The sequence below is a fragment of the Aotus nancymaae genome, unplaced genomic scaffold, assembly GCF_030222135.1.
Source record: "Aotus nancymaae isolate 86718 unplaced genomic scaffold, 86718_ANA_hifiasm-v0.15.2.pri h1tg000027l, whole genome shotgun sequence".
NCBI lineage: Eukaryota > Metazoa > Chordata > Mammalia > Primates > Aotidae > Aotus > Aotus nancymaae.
Genome location: NW_026988440.1, coordinates 3,463,320 through 3,486,317, shown reverse-complemented (window position 1 = coordinate 3,486,317; position 22,998 = coordinate 3,463,320). Strand labels below are relative to the sequence as shown.

The following is a 22,998-nucleotide window of genomic DNA, read 5'->3' as shown; positions in this document are numbered from 1 at the left end:
AAGTCCATTTTCTTCCTTTATCTCTGCATTCAGTTATTCCTTGCACATCCTTTGTTTAGTAAATCTTGAAATGTATTAGTTCCAATTCTAGTAGCAATTTATGATATCTGCTCTGACCTCAGTAGAGCTCTGATTCCTTTAGCACAGGGAATGTGTTATCGATTCTGCTCTGGATGATGAAAATCAATTTATTTTGGTTTACTTCTTTGAGATGTTGCTCCTCATCTGTCAAATGTAAATGTGGACATGGCTTGAACTACTAAGTGGTTTTATTTCTTCATTCCCCTGATATTTGTTGTATTCTTACTACAAGTCATATACATGGTATAATATTGCTTCCTTGATCACACCACATCAGATGAGAAAATTAGACATTATAGCCAGCTGTGTGGGGGCTCACACCTGCAGTCCTAGCTACTTGGGAGGCTGAGGCAAGAGAATTGCTTGAGCCCAGGAGCTTGAGGTTACAGTGAGGTGTGATATCACCAATACATTTCAGCCTGGGCAACAGACCCTGTTTGTGAAAAAAGTAAAGACATTGTGAGCTGTCTACATGGACTCCGTGTCTCATGAGATTCATGTCCTGTAATTTTTCTAAATGGCATCTCTGTGTGGTTTTCATGAATGTGTGTCTGGTATTTCTTTTCCAGCCTTTTACTTCAGCTTTTCTGTACCTTCTACTGAAGTTATGGCTTTTGTAAACAGCCTACAGTTATTTATATATTGACATACTTTTCCCCCTCTGCACTATTTGTCTTGTCATTGGAGTGTGTGAGTCCATTATGTTTAATGTCATTGTTGACCTCATTGGGTTTAAGTCTGTACATTGTCATTTGCTGCCTTCTAATATTACGTCTTTTTGGCTCAACTATTTTTCTTCTGTTGCCATCTTTAGATGAATAAAAAAGTTTGCATTATTGCAGTCTTCTGAATAAGTGTTCTAGTTACAACTTCTCGTATTATCTATTTATTTGAGAAAGCACAATAATCCGTGACTTATTATAAACAACAGCAAACCATAACTTCCCTGACTTTCACCTACCTGTGCAGACAGCCCAGGGGGGAATCAGTGCTCTGGCTCTGAGATGCAGGGGGTGGAAGCAGGAGAGTAACTGGATGGTGAAGCTGTAGCTGCAGAGGCATCCGGGTCCCTCACCTGCACTCCTCGTAGATGTCTCCTCCACTGAATGCCTGCGACGCCCTCTCCTCCGTATGCTCCTGCCAGAGTCTCCCCGTCTCCACTGACAGCAGTTCCACCCTTCTACTCACTCAGTCCAACACTGTGGGTGTCCTTGATTTTCTTTCTCACACCACAGATGGAATCCATTAGCAAGTGCTGTGAAATCCATCTTCAAATTCATCCAGAATCCCATCACTTCCCACCATTTCCCCTGCTCACACCCCAGTCAAGGTAACCAGCATCTCCATCCTGGAATACTGCACTCCTTCCCCACGGATTCCCTACTGCCTCAGTTGTCCCCCACCTCTCAATTCTGTTCTCAGCACAGCAGCCAGAGAGAAGCTTTCAAAGGATAAGTCCTACCATGTCCCTTTTTCAAAACTGTCCTCTAACTCTCCATGTCATTCATAGAAGATGTCAAAACCTTTCCCACACCCTCCAGGCCTAACTGATCTGGCCACACCTCTGACCTCATTTCAGTTTCTCTCTGTCCAGCCCTTCTGGCCTCTTCCTCTTTCCAGTAACACAGACACTTTCCTGCCCTAGTGCATCTGCACTGAAGGTTTCTGCCTGAAAAGAGCTTTCCCAGTCATCCTTGGGGACAGCTCCTCACATCCCTCAAACCTTTACTCGAAGGTCACATTTGCAACGAGGCCCATGCTGACCACCCAGTGAAACAGCCACCTCCCTGTCCCCACAGCCCACACTCTGGATCACCTGCCCCACAGCACTTGCTGCTCTTACTCTGTTTATACTACGTCTGTCATCTGCCTACAGAGGTGTCCAATCTTTTGGCTTCCCTGGACCACATGGGAAGAAGAAGAATTGTCTTGAGCCACACATAAAATACAGTAATGACAGCTGATGAGCAGAAAAAAAAATCAAAAAAAAGAAAAAAAAAAGTACATGCATCATTTTTATGATACCTGCCACCACAGATTAGCAAAAACATCCTCACATTCAAAGCTGTTCTGGGCCACAAGCAGCCTATGAGCCACAGGTTGGACAAGCTTGCATCTAGAATGTATACACTGGAAGGCTGAAAACTTTTCTATTTTTACTTTAATGACATTTTATAAATGCAAAAGCAGTCATATACCTAGCAGACAACAAATGTCAGTTGAATGAATGATCACTGTAGGGCACCTCCCTATTCTAAAGGCAATATCTTTATTAATGTAGCCTCAGGCCAAATGCTGTTTTGTGGCAGCTCAAGAGCAACATCATCTCACACTGACATCAGTGCTGCCAGAGCTTTTCTCACCAGGGTTGCTTCTGTGTCCTCCCTCCCTCCCTCCTCCCACACCAACCCTCCTGCACGCTGCAGCACACAATCATACTTTTCTCTTCAGGAAAGATAACCCTAGGCTTATGGCTCCAATTTTTCAACCACATATGAATATAAGTTAGACTCAGCTTTATAAATCCATGAGTTTGGATTGGAGGCAGCACTTGGATTACTAAAAATCAGGGCAAGAAGAAGAGTAGGAGAGAGAGCAGAAGGAGTTCCAAGAGAAAGTTACTTACGATGAGAAACTACGGGAGCCCTCCTCTCTGCAAGTATCAGAATCTGCTCTAAGAATGTTGGAGGAAAGATGGAAAATACAGTCCAGGAAGACACCTGGAAGGAGGGCGAGAGGGACAGGGGTCTGAATATTTGTCTCCTGATACCACAAGAACTTTTATCTGTGGAGACCACCATAGGTGACATCCATGTCCCTGTGATCACAGGTTGTGGTGGGACAAGCATGGGTCTACTGAAGGGCTAAGGACAACGGAGCTGCAAAGATGACCCAGCTGAGCAGTGACCACTTAAAGCTAACTGTGGCCTGAGCACCCCCTGGGCACAGCCCCGTCTACTCCCTCCCCTGCAACAAATCAGCACAAGAAACACGTGGACTGTGGAAGGTTCTCAGGTCTTCCATTTATTTTGTGTCTCAGATTTCAGGAATCTTCTCTTTTAATTAACCCATCAATCTCTCATAGACATAATTTCAAAAAGTAAATTTTATTCAGATTCTAATTTTAATAGGGAAAGTAAGAAGTTGCAGCTCAGTGCACTATGAAGTTGAGACAGAGATGGAGACATCCCAGCCCCACGTCTCTGGAACAGGAAAGGTGATCAGGGAAGGAATGCAGGTCAGCGTGGGGAAGGGGTCATGGTGGACACGGGGCTGGGCTGGTCTCCCGACCTCCTCACACTATGCCTATAGGGACACAGACACATTCAGATGCCTTTGCGGTAAGAGAAGTCAGGGTTCTGAAGTTACAAATGGAAGGTGTGGATAAATAGTGCCTCTCAGTCCCACACAAGGCAGCTGTCTCACACTATAAAAAATTCATGAACAAATAAATATCAGTCATGTTTTAAACAATCCATCACCAGCTCAATACATCAAAGTCAAAGAAACCCGGTAACACAGCTGTGCCAACTGTTCCCCCCAACAACCCACACACATCAGCCTCCCCCACCCCCCTGCCAGGATCTCACCTTTAGAAGCCGTGAGAGACACATCAGAGCCCTGGGAACTGTCACTGCCTGAGGTAGAACAAAAACAGAACCTGGTCAGAGCCTATAGGAAATGCTATTAGCTGGGCGAGCTCCCCATGGGCTCCCGACCACAATATCTCAATGATCTCAGGGGATCCTTCATACTTACTTGCAGCCTGAGAGTAGCTTCCTCCTTTTTTATCTGTGGGAAGAAAATGTCCTGTGAGGGGTCAGAAAGGTGGCAGGGCCATGAGGTCCTAGAGGATCTCCTAGTCTTGGATCCCAGAGAAGTTTCCAGAAATGTGTGAATAAAGACTCAGGGAAGGATCAGGAAAAACAAGGAAAGCAGGTGTGGGTCCTGGACCAACTGCCCCCCTAAGGACTGTCCTCAGCAGGGACCTTCCCTTATGACGTGTGACTGCTGGGATCAGGTCACCATCACCACAGTCATCAAGGTGATACATCTGTCCTTCATTGTCACAGGTGCTTTACACAAGAGTAAGTGCTGGCACACAGGGCCCAGGCTGGGTAGGCTCATGAGCGTGGATGCTGCTCCCCAGTAACCAGGCAGGGCACACTTCTACCTGGGGCTTGGAACCCTCAGTGGGACAAGAAATCTCAGACTCCACTCCTCACCCCTTCCTCACCTGAGTTCTTCTTCCACCACATCACAGCAGCGACCACAGCTCCAATGAATACAGTTCCAAGGACAGCCAGGCCAGCAACGATGCCCACGATGGGGATGGTGGGCTGGGAAGATGGCTCTGGGAAAGGAGGGGGAGGTGAGGAGCCTTGAACCCCAGGCCACAGCCCTGATCCTGTTGAAGGGCTGCAGAAGGGTTCTTACTTTCTCTAAGAGACATGACACCCCATTCCCTCCTTACCCCATCTCAGAGTGAGGGGCTCAGGCAGCCCCTCGTGCTGCACATGGCATGTGTATCTCTGCTCCTCTCCAGAAGGCACCACCACAGCCGCCCACTTCTGGAAGGTTCCATTCCCCGAGGGCCTGGTCTCTACCAGCTCCATATCCTAGGTCTGGTCCTCCCCATCCTGCTGCCAGGTCAGTGTGATCGCCGCAGGGTAGAAGCCCAGAGCCCAGCACCTCAGGGTGGCCTCACAGTCAGAGATGGGATGGTGGGTCACGTGTGTCTTGGGGGGCTCTGAAGGGAAGAGTCAGAAAATTCAGACATCTTGCATCTCTCATGGGACACCTCAGCAGCTCCCATGTGACCATCCTGAGAATGGACAGGACACCTGGGGTAAGGAAGGGAGCACAGAATACAGACACCAGCCTGGACACAGGCACCTGGGATAATGTCCTGTTCCTTGGAAAGTTCTAGTCTCAGGGGGGATCCGGGACTTCTGGCCCTGATCTGAGTGGAGGCCAAGGGACTCAGAGGATCTGGAGTCAGACTCCCACATACATTGAGTGTGAGGCAGAGGACAAGGCAGGAGAGGAAAAATCCTGGTGCCCAACGCTGCTGTGGGGGTCACAGGGAACCCCTGATCAGTATTCCAGGGATTGACTTGCCCTCCTTTCCCTCAGAGACTGCAACTCTTAATTGTATCAGAGAACAGGGCAGGCCCTGAGAGTCACTCTCTGGTACAGAATCTGGAAACCCAGGAGGATTCGTGTCCCTTAGGACCGGAGGGAGGGTGATATTCTAGTGTTGGTCCCATTTTCCTCCCCTCCTGTTCTGCCTTTCAGCCTCTCCCTCCAGGCTGGGCACTCTGCTGTGAATCCTGGGGCTGAGATGACCGCTCAGGGCACTCAGGCTGAGGGCTGAGGTTTTCAGAACATTTGCTATGACTTCAGTATTTACCAAAACCTACTGAGAGCTGAGGGTTGAGGTTTACGGAACATTTGTATCTCCCTCTATCCGGGTTTGTCCTGCTCAGTCCTGAAGTCTCAGCCCAGTTCTTCCTGCAGGTGGAAGACGTCCGGACGCTGCACGCCGCTGCTATGCTGGGTGCGTCTCGATTCCAAGAGCACCAACTACCGGATCTGGAAATCTGTCCAGGCTCCCTCCTTTGGCCACCTAGAACACGGACCGTTCTTTTCAGAAGGGTGAGAACAGTCTTACCAGATTTATTTTAAATGAAATGCTTTAAAGAATGTTGCTAATGCCATGTCATTTAAAGTATTTCATAGATTATTTTGGGTTTTAAAATCCATGGGGGTTATTGATTCTCTTTATACATTAACACTGTACCAAGCTTTGCAGATCTTTTTGGACATACATGTCTGAAGACTTATTTTCAAAGATAGCACATTTTGGAAACTGATCTCTTTTCCATATAAATTTCCTTTTATTTGAACAGTTCTCAGAAGGCCAATTCAAACAAACCCACATTTAAGATTCTTTAGGATTATAGAAAAACTGGCTTCTGGGTGTTAGCTCAGTGAGCTAGGAAAGCACCAATCCATAATTGTTTTCTTTAAGGATACCTTGTTCTCACCACTGTCCCTATATCGTCAAATTTGGGAGAGATTTTTAAAAATACCACAATCATTTGAAGAAATGTATAAATAAAATCTACTTTGAGGACTTTACCAAGTAAAAAAAAAAAAAAAAAAAAAAAGTTTTTTTTTTTTACCTCAGTGCAGTTTTAATCTCTAGAAGTTATATTTGATTCTTCTTTTTGAATTTTTCATGTCTTTATACAATATGTGCCATCTTTGTTTTTATGATATGGACTAGAGTTACAGTAACTCTATTCTTGTGGGTTAAAGCAGTGATTAGCTCTCCTGCCAGGTTACCCAAGATGGTGAGAAACTGGTTGTCATTTTAATCTCATTTTTTCCAATGTAGAAACCATAAGTCGGTGGAAAACTGTTGTGCAACTGGTGCCTGGTAGAATGGGGAGAGGAGGGTTGTAAATGTAAAAGTCTGATTATTTCACTGTCTGTTCAAATTTTTTTTTCACTTCTGTGTCCCCAAAAACTATCTCATCTTCATATTTGAGATCGAGGATATTTCTGTTGATATTCTTGGTACTGTATGCTGGTTTGTGATTTTTCTGTTGAAGGAAGTGAAGCCAGCTTGCTACTACAAAACGGTTTTGCATCTGGAAGACCAACACTGGAGTTTCCAAGTCACTGTGCGCTCGCAGACACACTCCGTGACGAGTGTCCAGAACCCGCAAGCTTTGCAGATAGGCGGCATATGAATTTGGAATCCAAGAGCTATAATTTTTAAAAAAATCTTTTATTTTAATACATTGTAGGAAATCTTCATAATTTGAGAAAGTTCTGCAGCATGGCTTTTTACATCTGTAAATAAATAATTTTAGAACAGCCTTTTTTTTCTTCCATAAACTACTATTGTGATCTATTTTTTCCAGCCATGTCACTAATTGTGAATTCCTACCAACTATTGACAGAATACAGAGTTGATTTTTTTTTTTTTTTTTTTTTTTTTTTTTGAGACGGAGTTTCGCTCTTGATACCCAGGCTGGAGTGCAATGGCGCGATCTCGGCTCACCGCAACCTCCGCCTCCTGGGTTCAGGCAATTCTCCTGCCTCAGCCTCCTGAGTAGCTGGGATTACAGGCACGCGCCACCATGCCCAGCTAATTTTTTGTATTTTTAATAGAGACGGGGTTTCAACAGAGTTGATTTTTTAATAAAAAGTTATATATAATTATCCCTTTAATTAAAGGGAGCAAAGGGGCGTTGCCCATGGGCAGAGGCTTGGCCGAGGCCTGGTCACAGCAGTAAGCATCCAGGGCTGGCGGGGGCGAATTTTTCCCCCTTGTGTTTCACGTCTGTCTGCTCCTAGGCTGTGCTCTGCCGGCCGTGCAGACATCTGTCCATCAGACCTCTTCCAGTTTGCACAGGGAGTGCAGGCAGTGAATGCTCGCTTTCTGTTTCCCGTGTCACTGTTCTGTTTCCACGGGATGGAAAGCACATGGTCCTGTGTCCGTTGTAGATTTCCTTCTGGATTTCTATGTACACATACTTGATTGCTCTGGATGAATGCCTTTTCAAATACTCTGAAAATTTCATAATCTAAGAAATTCAAGAAAATGATTCCATACAAATAACTTGGCACACGAGCAGCCCAGGACATATGCCTGCCAAAGGGATCTGTTGGAAGGCTGCCCTTTCATGCGCATTGTCATCTGGATCTTGTGGTGAGGATGGCCCATTCTTGCCACAGACCAAGGCTGCTTTTGAGCGAGGGAGACCCTGGAGTTAGACAGGTGTTGGGGGTGGCCTGCATTTTCCCCCAGGAGTAGGTCTGCGTGGTGACCCACGTCGCACTGGCAAACCATTGGAGTCCCACTCTTCATCCTGGAAGTGGGGAACTGGAGTCCCTTCCACAAATGTGAGGTCAGAAAGCAGGCTTCCGCCTGGGGGACAGCTGCTTAGAAGGCCAGGCCCCTCCGAGCAGAACCGTCCTGGAGAGAGCCTGCCCTCCTCTCCAGGTCACAGCCGTAGTGCGCTTTCTTCGAGGCCAACGGTGGGGTGTTTTGGGGTGTCTGCCCTCTGTCAGCCCTGCTTCCTGCCAGGACGTGGCCTTTTCCCATCCTCTCATATCAGACATTTGACGGCTCTTCTGCCATTGTTTGTGCTGGTCCCATCCCAAGAATTGTAGGACAGAGAGACCACACTAGGTCAGCAGACACAAAGTCCATCTAGGACCCATGCCGCAGAGGAAGCAGGAAGAGAGGTTGATAGTTTGATCTAGAAACCAGCAGGTATTAGATCAAATTCAGGTTCTGGAGTCATATAAGGGCATTTCCAGTTTCTCTTAGAAACCATGTTTGGTTTCAGTTGGGAAAGGATTATTTTATCTGTTGAAAATGTTTATAGTTTATTTTTCTTCTTTTCATTTTTCTCTCATTCCATCTCTGCCTTAACTTTAGTTCCTTAGCAGGGAGGCAAGCTCACATTGACCTTTTGTCATCGGACTTCAGGCCGCATTGGCTTGGAGGCATTTATTTCCTTGTGGGGTGGGACAGGGCCTCGCGACAGGCTTGTTGGAGGCTCCCACTGGGGCCTCTTCCTGCTGGGCTCCCAGGCTTCTGCATCCATGCCCTCACCTTCTCTCCTTTTGGGTTTTCTTGCTTGCTTTTTGATGGAGCACATCTACCATTCAGTTAAACCTTCTTTGTCTCCTCCTCTGTCATCCGTTTTTCCAAAGAAGAGAAAGAGTGGAGTACTTGAGGTCTGTACTTGAAAGCTGTCCGAAGGCGTTCTCTTCTTAGGTCTGCGTTTCTCCCCATATCCCAAGGTGAAGCACTGAGATTCTTCCATTTAAAAACCCTCGACCCAAAACCCTCACCAGATCAACTGCAGTTTCTCTAGGAGGCCCTGTGTCTTTGAAGCCCGGCCACTCGGCTTCCTCTGGACTTCCCTCCCTTTGTTTGGGGTTTGGTTGGCTCCTCTGTGTGTCCCCGTATCTTGTTGAGTGTCGTCGAGGCTGAGCTTCACTCCACTGCGGCAGAGCCAGAGTGCACATTCGGATTTGCTACGTTTCTATATATCTTGAAGCTAAATGTATATATGAGTAGTTTGCCATGAGATAACACAGTGTAAACAGAGTAGACACCCAGAAATTGTGACTTCTGTGTTCTCTCCATTTGAGTATTTTGTAATTTTTTTGAAATATTTGTGGACATAAATAAAACCAAGCTACACTACAAAAAAAAAAAAAAGAGCCCCCAACCCATCACTCCCTGTAGAGCCCCCAACCCATCACTCCCTGCACGGCCTCAGGGTTTGCCCTTGGGGACCACGGGGTAGCTGAACCCGATGACAAAGATACCTTTCTTCAGCATGTCATCTGCCATGCGAGAGGCCAGCCGGGCATCACCCAGCATCACAGGGCAGATGGGGTGACTGGCCCCTGAGATAGTGAAGCCAGCAGCTTCCATCTTACTACGGAACCGCTAGCAGGGACACCAGAGACCCAGGCCCTGTCGTGTAGCCCCCTGATGCTCCACCCAGGGCCTTCCCCAGCATGGAGTTGATGATGGTGACCTGGTCCATCACACCCAGCAGCTCATCTGTGCCCCGTCCTGTGGGCCCCAGGAAGCCAGTGGCATGGCATTCATCCACAAAGACCAGGGCACCATATCTAGAGGCGAGGTGGCAGATCTCCTGCAGGGGTGCGATGTCGCCATCCATGGAAAAGGCTCCATCAGTGGCCACCAGGCGCAGCCGATGCTTCTGGGCCTCCTGAAGCTTGGCTTCTAGGTCAGCCATGTCCAGGTGGCCATAGCGGTACTTGTGGGCCTTGCACAGGTGGATGCCGTCGATGATGGAGGCATGGTTCAGCTCGTCCGACAGGACCGCATCCTCAGGGGTCAGCAGGGCCTCAAAGAGGCCGGCGTTGGCATCAAAACAGCTGGGATAGAGGATGGCATCCTCTCGCTGGTGGAAACAGGCTATTTTTGCTTCTAGATTCTTGTGGATGCTCTGGGTTCCACAGATGAAGCGGACAGAGCTAAGGCCAGCCCCAAACTCCTCCAGAGCCTGCAGACCTGCCTGGATCACCTCGGGGTGGCTGCTCAGGCCCAGATAGTTGTTGGCACAGAAGTTAAGGATTCCTCCGGAGACGCCGTCCACGTGGATGTGCGGCCCCTGACGGGACGTGATGACCCTCTCACTCTTCCAGGTGCCAGCTTCGCGGATCCCTTCCAGCTCCCCCTCCAGAATGCCGCGCAGCTGAGCCAGCGCTGACTGCGCGCGGCGTCCGCAGGGAACTCCGGAAAGCGAGGCGCGCCAGACGTTTCCAGCCCACATCGCTTCTACCTCGCTCGAGCGCTCCAGCCAGCGAGCGAGCCTTGCGCACCGCGGACGCAGCCTGGTCACGTGGCCGGGGGCCGGGCCCCAGCGTAAACAAGGCCAGCCTGGGAGGTCTGCAGGTGATCAGGGAGGTTCCCGCTGGCCCCTGGTACCTGCGTGCTGCAGCGTCTCCTTCCCGTTCTCCAGGTGTCTGCGGAGCCACTCCACGCACATGCCCTCCAGGTAGTCTCTCCGCTGCTCAGCCACATTGGCCTCCTCCCACTTGCGCTGGGTGATCTGAGCCGCCACGTCCGCGGCCGTCCAGGAGCGCAGGTCCTCGTTCAGGACGATGTAGTCCTTGCCGTCGTAGGCGTACTGGCGATACCCGCGGAGGAGGCGACCGTCCGACCCCAGGTCGCAGCCATACATCGTCTGGAAGGTGTGAGACCCTGGCCCCGCCCCCGCGGTCAGCCGCGCCCACCGAGCCCCTCTCCCGCCCAACCTGCGGGGATTTTGGCCTAAACTGAAAATGAAACCGAGTAAAGGCGACCGAGTTTCTCCCTGGTCAAGGGTCTGGGCAGGTCCGGCAGCCTCCGGGTGGATCTCGGACCCGGAGACTCGGGGCGACACGGGCCGTCCGTGCGGGATGTGGAGGGGTCGTAACCTGCGCCCCGGGCCGGGGTCACTCACCGGCCTCGCTCTGGTTGTAGTAGCCGCGCAGGGTCCGCAGGCTCACTCGGTCAGCCTGTGCGGTGGTCTTGTGGATCCGTGTGCTCTGGTCCCAATACTCCGGCCCCTCCTTCTCCATCCACGGCGCCCGCGGCTCCTCTCTTGGATTCGCAGCGTCGCTGTCGAACCGCACGAACTGCGTGTCGTCCACATAGCCCACAAAGATGAAGCGGGGCTCCCTGCGGCCGGGCCGGGACACGGAGGTGTAGAAATACCTCATGGAGTGGGAGCCTGGGGGCGAGGAGGAGCTGAGACCCGCCCGACCCTCCTCCCGGCGCGGCTCCCTGGGTCCTGCGTCCCCGCCGGGCGGGCCCCTCGCTCCTACCGCAGAGGCTGTTTCCGTCCCGACCCCGCACTCACCCGCCCAGGTCTCGGTCAGGAACAGGGCCCCCAAGAGCAGCAGGAGGAGGGTTCGGGGCGCCATGACCGCCATCCTCGGCCTCTGGGGAGACTCTGAGTCCGGGTGGGTGACTGGGGACTTTATAGCCGGGACCGCGGCGACGCTGATTGGATTCTCTAGAAAGCCGGCACCCAATGGGAGTGAGAACTGGGTCTGCGTCCTGAGTAGCCAGGAAAAAGGACCCGAGACAGGTTGGGAGAGGAAGAGAAACTCTGCGGAGATGGGGAATCCCCAAAGCTGCGCCTCCGCAATCCAAACACCATCTTCCGTGCCTGAGACCCTGAGAGCCACGCCTGGGGACCTGGGACTTCGTCCTGACCCCGCTCCTCCTGTGCCAAGCGCCCTGTCTCAATGTCTCTCTGAGTCTTGGCCCAGGAGCTGCTGAGAAACCGGAGAGAAATCCTCAGCATGGGCCCCGTCCCTCTCCCTTCACTTGTCATTCCTGCATCCCGGTCCCTGAACTGGACTTCCTGCCTCCAACTCCTTACCTGTCCCCCTGGACTCTTCTAGAAGAAAATTCACCCCCAGGAAGCTTAGTGCCAGAGAGTGAGCTCGCCCTGGGAACGGAGGTGTAGAGACAGGGTTTTTTGTTGTTGCTATTCAAATCTGAAGAATTTTTGCCTGAGAGCATGAGAGAGCATAGAGGCGAGTTTCCTTTCTGTTTATTAACTACAGTGGGTAGCAGAATCTTGATAACTCCTGAATAATCGAGAACCTAATTGGCAAAAAGTGTGACTTTGGCCCCTTGATATATAAATGTGTCTAAAAGCATTACAACAGGACTCACAAAGCTCCTGTTTCACTTTCCCAGACAATGTATCTGTGACTCCCGCTTGTTGTATTTTAAATTTAGCTTCACTGCATAGACCTGAGTTTCTGTGTGAGTCCAGGGCATCTCCTGAATACAAAGTAGCACACTGTGTTACTGTATGTTGCAACCAGGAGCCAGTACAGACTTCATTCACCTCACAGTTGCAAGTGTTCAATGCAGTCACAATGCCCCTCACCAGTGCACTGCCTGTTTTTAGGAAGTAACCACATCTAAGTGGGGTGTTTATTTTATAGGAACACTTAGTATTTTCTAAACCTGGTTAACATAAGCAACAATTAGTTTTTAGGCAGACCTACATAAGGTATCAAAGGCCAACTGCAAAGAACACCCTGAGAAGCTCTGTATTTGGGTGTATTAAAAATCTATAAAACAATTTGTTTAAACCTGAGAATTCTGCTGCTTTCGAATTCTTTCCCTCTGCTCCTCCTCACCTCCTGCTTCTCCAGCCCTTCCCTCCGTCCCTCTCATCCCTAAGGCCCTCCTCTCCCTTTATTCCCCACCACCCCGTCACTCCTGAATTTTGGCTCTAGCACTGTCCCATTTCCTGCTACGTGACTGTTCTCTCCACAGTGGTCCTGCTACTGTGAGTCAGAGTGTGTCATTTCTCCACAGAAAACACTCCAGTGGCTCCACCTCCATCTTGTGAAGCTTCTAGAATGTAAAGCACGAGAATATATTAGGGCATACCTGGTTCAGTGTAGGCACTAAATTAATTTTTGTTGACTGAGTGATTGAAACATAAGTGTGTTAAAATGGACCACAGAAAATTACAAAATGTAAAACACTGAGAAAGTTGACAGATTTTATGTAACTAATGTGTCTTTCAATTCATGAATTCATTCCATGAGTCTGTTGAGCCAGTGTATGAATTTTATAAGGCTGGGTAGTAAATTATTGCAAACATTGGCTTTAAACAACAACAATCATTTATTGTTGATTTATTTATTTTTAGAGACAGAGTCTCCCTCTGTCATCCAGGGTGAAGTGCAGTCACATGATCATGGCTCACTGCAGCCTCAAACTCCTGGGCTCAAGGGATCCTTCTGTCTCAGTCTTCAGAGCAGCTAGGAGAACAGGCAAGTGCCACCACGCCCAGATAATTAAAAAAAAATTGTAGAGACAAGTGTCTCACTACATTATCTGGCTGGTCTCAAACTCCTGGCTGCAAGTGATCCTCCTATGTCAGCTCCTCAAATGTTAGGATCACAGGCGCATACTACCATTCCTGGCCAAACAACACCCATTGAGCTGTTTATATTTCCTTAGTCAGAAGTCTGGGCAAGATGTGGATGGAATCTCTGTTCTGGACTTCCCAAAGCTGTGTTTTCATTTTGAATCCTCCTTCAGGCTTATACAGAGGTGGCAGAATGCAGTTTCTGGCAGTTGTAAGACTGAGGTCACTGTTTCTTGCTGGCTGTCAAGGTGGAGAACAGGGAGGGCTGTGTTCAATTCCTGGTGCCCACCAGCATTCTTTCCCACACAGCCCCTTTATTTTCAAAGCCCGCAGTGGAGGAAACCCCTCATGCTGAATCCCTCTCACACTGTGAATCTCTATGCTCAGGAAGGACCCAGTCCTTTCCTAGGCGCACCTGATTAGGACAGTCCACGCAGAAAAAAAACAGCATAAAGTCAACTAATTGATGCCCTTAATTATATCTGCTGAATCCCTTCACAGCAGCACCGACATTAGAGTTGGTTGAATAACTGGGGGAAGGTGAATGACCAGGAGGTGCTTGTTGGGGGTATCATAGAATCAGCCAAGCAAGGATTGGATCTTCCTTTTATGTTTAATTGAGACACAGTTGGAAATTGAAGTTCAAGTAAAGCGATCATTGTGAACAATAACAAAATACATCCTCTTCAGCCATGGAAATTCTTCTTACATTTTACACCTAAGTTACATATTTAATATCTTATAGTTAATTTCGGCCTGGTCTGTTTGCTCACACCTGCAATACTAGCACTGTGGAAAGCAGAGGAAGGCAGATTGGTTGACTCCAGAAGTTCAAGATCAGCCTGGGAAACATGGTCAAACCCCCATCTCTACAAAAAAATTGGAAAATTAGCCAGGCATGGTGGTTCATGCCTGTAGTCCCAGCTACTCAGGAGGCTGAGGTCACAAGATCCCTTGAGCCCAGGAGGTCGACACTGCAGTGCATGGTGATCATGCCACTGCACTCCAGCCTGGGTGACAGAGCGTGACTCTGTCTCTATAATAATAATAATAATGATGATAAATTTAGAGCAAATGCAAATTAATGTCTAAATTAATGTGTAATAATACATACTTTCTTGTGAAAATTATTTACTATTACATAACAAATTATGTAAAATTTAGCAGCTCAAAACAACAAATATTCATCATCTCCCACAGGTTCCAACAGTCAGGAATCCAGGAGAGGTATCCCTGAGTGCTTCTGGCTGAGTTCCTCTCACAAGGTTGTAGTCCAGTTGTCAGCCCATGCTCCATCATCTGAGTGTTTCACTGGGGCTGAGGATATACATGAAACATGGCTCAGTCACATGGCTATTGGAAAAGGCCTAGTTTCTTGTTGTCTGGTCTCAAAAGTCCTCAGTTCTTAGCCACATGGACCTTCCTGCAGGGCAGCTTAAAGCACAGCAGCTGGCTTCCCCCAGAGCTCATGATCCCAGAGACAGAGAGAAAGAAAGTAGAAACCGCAATGAGTTTTATGTTCTACACCCAGAGTCACGAACTGTTACGTCATCATTACTCTATCTGTTAGAAGTTGTATTAGCTTGTTCTCACAGTGCTATAAAGAAATACCTGAGACTGGGTTATTTATAAAGGAAAGAGGTTTAATTGACTCACAGTTCTGCATGGCTGAGAAGGCTGCCCCAGGAAGCTTACAATCATGGCAGAAGTGGAAGCAAACACATCCTTCACGTGGTGGTAGGAGAGAAATGCAGAGTGAAAGGGGAACCCCTTATAAAACAATCACATCTCATGAGAATTCACTCACTATCCTTAGAACACCATGGAGGGCAGAGCATGGTGACTCACGCCTATAATCCCAGCACTTTGGATGGCAGAGGTGGGCAGATCACGAGGTCAGGAGTTCGAGACCAGCCTGACCAAACATTGTGAAACCCTGTCTCTACTAAAAATAGAAAGAGTAGCCGTGAATGGTGCCACACTCCTGTAATCCCAGGTACTCAGGAGGCTGAGACAGGAGAATCCCTTGAAACCAGGAGGCGGAGGTTGTGGTGAGCCGAGACTGTGCCATTGCACTCCAGCCTGAGCATCAGAGAAAGACTTCATCTCAAAAAAAAAAAAAACAAAAAAACCCAGCTTCTGGGAACCGTCCCCATGATCCAATTACCTCCCATTGGCCCCTCCCTCAATATAGGGGGGATTACAATTCACATAAAAATTCAAGATGAGATTTAATTGGGAACACAGAGCCAGGCCATATCAGAAGTGCATCGTTAAGTCCAAGCCACACTCAAGAGAGGGAAGTAAGCTGCACCTCTGGAAGGGAGCAGTATTAAAGGATTTGCATATATGTTGAAAGCAAAATTAAAAGTACTGTTTCAGGATTTTGTAAATCAAAGGCTTCTTTTACCCAATTTTCTTTAATATGGTTTAAGCTCTTTTAATTTTAAATAATGCTTTAACTTGTCTTGTAATTTTATTTCATTTTAAGTTCTAGGGTACACGTGCAGGATGTACAGGTTTGTTACATAGGTAAACGTGTGCCATGGTGGTTTGCTGCACCTACCAACCCATCAACTAGATATGAAGCCTGGCATGCAGTAGGTATTTTTCCTAATGCTCCCCCACCACCACCCTCCCACAACAGGCCCCAGTGTGTGTTGTTCCTCTCCCTGTATCCTTGTGTTCTCATTGCTCAGCTCTCAATTATACATGAGAATATGCAGTGTATGGTTTTCTGTTCCTGTGTTAGTTTGCTGAGAATAATGGCTTCCAGCTTAATCCATATCCTTGCAAAGGACTTGATCTCATTCCTTTTTATGGCTGCATAATATTCCATGATGTATATGTACTATATTTTATTCATCCAGTCCATCATTGTTGGGCATTTGGGTTGATTCCATGTCTTTGCTATTGTGAATAGTGCTGCAATGAAAACACACACGCATCTGTCTTTATAATAGAATGATTTCTATTCCTTTGGGTATATACCCTGTAATGGGATTGTTGGGTCAAATGGTATTTCTGGTTCTAAATCTTTGAGGAATTGCCACATTGTCTTCCACAATGGTTGAACTAATTTACATTTCACCAACAGTGTAAAAGCCTTCCTATTTCTCTGCAACTTCACCAGTATGTGTTGTTTCTTGACATTTTAATATTTGCCATGCTGACTGGCATGAGATGGTATCTCATTGTGGTTTTGATTTGCATTTCTCTAACGATCAGTCATGTTCAGCTTTTAAAAATATGTTTGTTGGCTGCATGTACGTCTTTTTTTATTTTGAGATGGAGTTTTGCTCTTGTTACCCAGGCTGGAGTGCAATGGCGCGATCTTAGCTCACTGTAACCTCTGCCTCGTGGGTTCAGGCAATTCTCCTGCCTCAGCCTCCTGAGTAGCTGGGATTGCAGGCATGCACCACCATGCCCAGCTAATTTTTTGTATTAGTAGAGACGGGGTTTCACCATGTTGACCAGGATGGTCTCAATCTCTTGACCTCGTGATCCACCCGCCTCGGCCTCCCAAAGTGCTGGGATTACAGGCTTGAGCCACCGCGCCCGGCCCTGCATGTACATCTTCTTTTGAGAAGTGTCTGTTCATGTCCTTTGTCCACTTTTTGATAAAGTTTTTTTTCTTTTCATGTAACTTTGCCTAAGGTTATTTGTAAATTCTGAATATTAGACCTTTGTCAGAGGAATATGTTGAAAGATATATTGAAAATTTTTTCTCCCATTCTATAGGATGTCTGTTCACTCTGATGGTAGTTTCTCTTGCTGTGCAGAAGCTCCTTTGTTTAATTAGATTCCATTTACTAATTTTTGCTTTTGTGGCAGCTGCTTTTGGCAGTTTCATCATAACATCTTTGCCTATGCCTATGTCCTGGATGGTACTGCCTAGATTTTCTTCCAGGGTTTTTATAGTTTTGAGTTTTACATTTAAGTCTTTAATCCACCTTGAGTTTATTTTTGCATAAGGTGTAAGGAAGGGGTCCAGTTTCAATTTTCTGCGTATGGCTAGCCAGTTCTCCCAGCACCATATATTAAATAGGGAATCCTTTCCCCATTGCTTGTTTTTGTCAGGTTTGTTGAAGATCAAATGGTTGTAGATGTGCAGTCTTAGTTCTGAGTTCTCTATTCTGTTCTATTAGTCTATGTGCCTGTTTTTATACCATTACCATGCTGTTTTGGTTACTGTAGCCTTGTACTATAGTTTTAAGTCAGATAGCCTGATGCCTCCAGCTTTGTTCTTTTTGCTTAAGATTCTCCTGGCTATTCAAGCTCTTTTTTGGATCCACTTGAATTTTAAAATAATTTTCTTTACTAATTCTGTAATAAGCTTCTCTTTTTAAATTAATGATTAAAAGTTTAAGACATCACAGAGCCTTGGGTGCTGAGGAAGAAACAGTTTGAGACAGAGAAAGGATATTCAACAATATCTCTGAGTTTTTCTTGAAAATTGTAAGGTCTGACTATGCCTTGGACTGCATGGTGACCCACATGAACTGGACATACACCTCTGGAGGGCCTTCCAGAATTAGAAAACCTGAAGTAGCTGGAAGGTAGAACAATCAACCCCTGTGGTGACTAACCTGAGACATTCTTCTATTGTTTCTTATTCCTGCCTCAATTGACAAGGCCATGATCTTTGTAACTAACCTTGTCCCAACCTCCTGACTCCACACCCTACAACCTCCTCCCACCTTGCAAAAAACCACCCTAAAAAACTTCTGTAACTTTCCACTGCCCACCTATAAAACCTATAAAACCAACTCCTATCCCACCACCCTTTGCTGATGCCCTTTTCAGCCTCAGCCTACCTGCACCCAGATGAATAAACAACCATGTTGCTCACACAAAGCCTGTTTAGGGGGTCCCTTCATTCAAAGCACACGTTTTAACATTTGGTGCTGGAAAACTGGGATGGGGGAACTCCTACAGGAGAGCAAACCCCCATCCCTGTTCTTGTGCTCCCTCCATGAAAAGATCTACCTACCAACCTGGGATCATCAGACAAGCTCACAGACACACACCACAGGCTATTTTGGTAAGCAGTGTCTCTTCTTCGCTTTCCCGTTTTTTTGTTGTTTTTTTTTTTTGTCTTTTCCTTTCCACTTCTTCCCTCTTCCATTTTGTTTCTTTTTCCACCGCAAAGACAAGGAAAATCAGTGAAATCAGGTTCTTCCGTGTAGTTCAGGACCAGAAAAATCCTATGTATGTCACAGATCTGGGGACCCAGTTTTCCCCAGGGGTTTGACTATCATGTAGATGTTCACCCTAGTCAGTCACCCACCAGTCTCATGGCCAATATTGGAGGCGGGTCAGGCAGGTCAATGTAGACACACTCTCTTTAGCCACTCACTAATGAGGAGTTTCAACCCTGGCCCAACCAAGGACTCCTACTGAGTGGCTGGGTTGCATGCCCATTTTACTTGTCTCTGCTGCCTTTTCAGAACCATGGGCGATCGTCCGTCTTCTATCCCTTCCTCCTCTTCATTGGCCTGTGTTCTAAAAATCCTCAAGTCTATTCACCTGTCTCCTGACCTAAATTCCAAACATCTCATCTTCTTCTGTAACACTGCATGGCCACAATACAAGTTAGACAAGGGCTCTAACTGGCCAAAAAATGGCACCTTCAACCTCTCTATTTTACAAAATTTAGACAATTTTTGTCACAACATGGGCAAATGGTCTGAAATTCCATACATCCAGGCATTTTTTTTTACACACCTATCCCTCCCTAATTTCTAATCCTTCTCTTCCCTTCTGTCTGCCCCTCCTTCCTCTGCTTGTAACCCAGAATCCTCCTTGTCCATCAACCCTTCCAACCTTTCTCCTCCCTGCCTGTCCAAACCAGGCCCTATTCCAGAACCTAACCCCATCCCCCAGAGCCTTCCTCCTCTTCCTCTGCCCACAACCCACCACCTTATGCCCCTCCTGTCACCTCCTAACCTTGTATGTGGCCCAGCTTACAGTTTAGTTCCTCAGCCACTTCCTGTGCCCCTGACCAACAATTCCCCCATTGAGAGGTGGCTGGAGCCAAAGGCATAGTTAGGGTGCACATTCATTTCACTTTATCCAATCTTTCCCAAATTGGCCACCGGTTAGGCTCCTTGTCATCAAATCCTCCAATACTTAACCCAGTCCTGTAATCTCACCTGGAGTAACTTAAAAGTCATCCTTACTTCTACTCTCACCCTTGACTAATGCTTACTATACATTTTATCACCAAATCAGCCCCTGACATTACAAAAAGGTACAGAAATTAGAATCTGGTCTTCAAACCCCACAACAGGAATTAAGAAACCTCACCTTCAAGGTGTTCAGTCATAGGGAAAAATCTGCCCAGCGGCAGCACATCTCAAAACTACAGATGCTTGCCTCTTCTGTAAGACAAACCCCCGGCCACGCCACTGGCTCACAAAGACTTCAAAGTGCCCAGACTGCAGCGCATCCAGCCACCCCTTCTGGACTTGTTTCAAGTGTTGTAAATCTGATCACTGGGCCAAGGAATGCCCGCAGCCTGGGATTCCTCCTAAGCCCTTTCCCATGTGTGCAGGGCCCCCACAGAAAGTTGACCATCCAACCGCTGCTCCCAAAGGTCCTGGAGCTCCAACCTTAGCTTGGCGACTGAAGAGTAATGCTGCCTGAGCATCTCGGAAGCCCCCTGGACCATCACAGACACTGAACTTCGGATAACTCTTACTGTGAAGGCTAAGTCCATCCCCTTCTTAATCAACACAGAGGCCACCCACCCCACACTGCCTTCTTTTCAAGGACCTGTCTCCTGGGCCTCCATAACTGTTGTGGGAATTGACGAGAAGACCTCCAGGCCTTGCAAAACTCCCCAAGTCTGGTGTCAATTAGGCCAGCACTCCTTTCCACATTCTTTCCTAATCATCACCAATTGTCCAAGTCCCTGTTAGGCTAAGATATCCTAGCAAAATTGTCTGCCTCCTTAAATGTTCCTGGGCTACAGTCACACCTCATTGCCGCCCTCCTCCCTGAACCCGTACCTCTCTCAATAGCTCCCCTTATGTCCTCCTACCTTAACCCGAGGGTGTGGAACATCACCTTCCCATCTGTTGCTACAAGTCACTCACCCCCTCAGAAACCCCTTAAAACCTAACTACCCTTATCCTGCACAGCACCAGGACCATATCCCACAACAGACTTTAAAAGGCATAAAGCGTGTTATTACCCATCTATTGCAACATGGCCTTTTATTTCACCCTCTTGCTTCTTTAGCATCTATACTCACAGGGGTATCATGTATCGCCTTCCAAAGTACAAATTTCTTCCCCTATCCTAGCTGTCAAAAAACCAGACAAATTCTACATCAATCAGATTGTACTTCCCATCCACTTGATTGTATCAAACCCCTACAACCTCCTATCTTCAATATCTCCTTCCACAACTCACTATTCTGTTCTTGACCTCAAAAATGCTTTTTCTAAAGCCCAAATTTCTTCCCCATGTGTTATAATCTTTTACCAGCATACACACACTCTCCCTGCCAATGATATCCCATTAATTTTCCAACCCCCATCCCCATCCACTAAACAACAGCTTCTCTCCTTCCTAGGCATTGTAGGATACTTTCATTTCTGGATACCAGGTTTTTATCCCCATAACCAAACCACTTTATGAACCTATGAAAGGAAACTTAGGTATCCCCATAAACCAAAAATTTTTACCTCATTTTTCCTTTCGGTTGCTAAAGAAGGCCTTAGAGAGAGACCCTGCACTAGCCTGCACTAGCACTCTGCAACTCCCCTCAACATTTATCTATCTACATAGCAGAAATAAAAGACTGTGCTTTCAGAATTACTACACAGGAGTCAGGCCCACAGTCTGTAGCCTTTTTTTTCATATATATATATATAGTATTTTAGGTTCTGGGATACATGTGCAGATCATGCAGGATTGTTGCATAGGTACATACATGACAATGTGGTTTGTTGCCTCAATACCCCCATCACCTATATCTGGCATTTCTCCCCACTTTATTCCTCCCCAACCTCCCCACCCCCCACCTCACTGTTCCTCCCCTAGCTTCTGCCAACATACCCCAGTGTGTAATGCTCCATGTGGTCTCATTGTTCAACACCTACCTATGAGTGAGAACATGCAGTGTTTGATTTTCTATTCTTGTGTCAGTTTGCTGAGAATGATGGTTTCCAGATTCATCCATGTCCCTACAAAGAACACTAACTCATCATTCTTTATGACTGCATAGTATTCTATGGTGTATATATGCCACATGTTCCTTGTCCAGTCTATCATTGATGGGCATTTGGGTTGGTTCCAGGTCTTTGCTATTGTAAATAGTGCTGCAATGAACATACATGTGCATGTGTCTTTATAATCAAATGATTGATAATCCTTTGGATATATACCCAGTAATGCAATTGCTGGGTCAAATGAAATTTCTATTTCTAGGTCCTTGAGGAAGTGTCACACTGTTTTCCACAATGGTTGAACTAATTTACACTCCCACAACAGTGTAAAAGTGTTCCTATTTCTCCACATCCTCTCCAGCATCTGTTGTCTCCAGATTTTTGAATGATCGCCACTCTAACTGGTGTGAGATGGTATGTCAATATGGTTTTGATTTACATTTCTGTAATGACCAGCGATGATGAGCATTTTTTCATATGTTTGTTGGCCTCATATATGTCTTCTTTTGAAACGTTTCTGTTCATATCATTCACCCACTTTTGGATGGGTTATTTATTAATTTTTTTTTCTTGTAAATCTGTTTTAGTCCTTTGTAGATTCTGGGGCTGAGGAATAGATTTCAAAATCTTTTGTTTGGTAAACTCCTGAGTTTGCTTGAGCATCTGCCCATCTGCCTTTTCCCCTCAGGATGTCATATCCTACTCAGAGTTCACCCTTGCTTTTCTGCAAGTAGAAAGCCTTTCTTCACAACAATCCCAGATCAACCAGACCCAACCTCCAAAATGACTTTCTGTTTGGATCCAAATGCTCAGGTGTAACTCTGGGGCAATTTCAGTGGGAGTGCAGAGATTATTCAACTAGGATAATTCATTTGGAGGTAAATGTTTGGCTTTATATTAGAAAAAGTTATTTGCTTTTTTAAAAAGATCCTGCTTATCAGTGAGTATAGAGATTTTCTATGCATGCATGGAGTTTACAGCAGAGGAACTAACAATGACTCTAGGAACACCATACACCTCATGTGTAGCTGACTGACTCACCCATCTGCCTCCCCCGGCTGAAGAAAGAATTAAAGAAAGCTGGATTATTACGCATCCTTCAGCTGCATTCCACTGGATGTGCACCCTCTATAAGTGTAAACCCTCCAGGGTTCTCAGTTGCTCTTCCTGCTGTTGTGCAGCCTCCACTGGTGTGGCTCATGCCCAGGTGGCCTGCAGGAGGATAAGTGTCTCCTAATTCTCAAGGCCAACATTTTCACTGAGCCCAGACCAAGTTTTAT

At 46.8% G+C, this 22,998-nt stretch overlaps 1 protein-coding gene and 2 pseudogenes across 3 annotated transcripts; all 3 read right to left on the bottom strand.

The window, feature by feature from the left end:
* Nucleotides 1–3,077: 3,077 nt before the first annotated feature.
* Nucleotides 3,078–11,647, bottom strand: LOC135276623 (class I histocompatibility antigen, Gogo-A*0201 alpha chain-like). 3 transcript variants are annotated; one of them, XM_064380641.1, is made up of 6 exons: nucleotides 11,097–11,583; nucleotides 5,495–5,710; nucleotides 4,319–4,435; nucleotides 3,841–3,873; nucleotides 3,672–3,719; nucleotides 3,078–3,508 (listed from the first exon to the last, which is right to left on the bottom strand). In XM_064380641.1, exons 1-6 carry the CDS (start codon nucleotides 11,566–11,568, stop codon nucleotides 3,504–3,506), a joined length of 891 nt encoding a protein of 296 aa, XP_064236711.1. In that variant the 5' UTR covers nucleotides 11,569–11,583; the 3' UTR covers nucleotides 3,078–3,503. The 3 variants fall into 3 exon arrangements, with proteins under 3 accessions (XP_064236711.1, XP_064236713.1, XP_064236712.1); XM_064380643.1 differs by lacking the exons at nucleotides 3,078–3,508; nucleotides 3,672–3,719; nucleotides 3,841–3,873 and having other exon boundaries at nucleotides 5,505–5,710; nucleotides 11,097–11,646; XM_064380642.1 differs by lacking the exons at nucleotides 3,078–3,508; nucleotides 3,672–3,719; nucleotides 3,841–3,873; nucleotides 4,319–4,435 and adding an exon at nucleotides 4,442–4,831 and having other exon boundaries at nucleotides 11,097–11,647.
* Nucleotides 9,392–10,459, bottom strand: LOC135276607 (2-amino-3-ketobutyrate coenzyme A ligase, mitochondrial-like; annotated as a pseudogene).
* On the bottom strand, nucleotides 10,488–11,086 carry LOC135276606 (class I histocompatibility antigen, Gogo-C*0203 alpha chain-like; annotated as a pseudogene).
* Nucleotides 11,648–22,998: the final 11,351 nt, after the last annotated feature.

Excerpts from the sequence above, each read along its gene's own strand:
- LOC135276623 (XM_064380641.1), bottom strand. The coding sequence starts at position 11,568 with ATGGCGGTCATGGCGCCCCGAACCCTCCTCCTGCTGCTCTTGGGGGCC. Across the intron at positions 3,874-4,318 it reads GTGGTGGAAGAAGAACTCAG|ATAAAAAAGGAGGAAGCTAC; the intron begins GTGAGGAAGGGG and ends TTCTTCCCACAG. Across the intron at positions 3,720-3,840 it reads AAGCTACTCTCAGGCTGCAA|GCAGTGACAGTTCCCAGGGC; the intron begins GTAAGTATGAAG and ends GTTCTACCTCAG.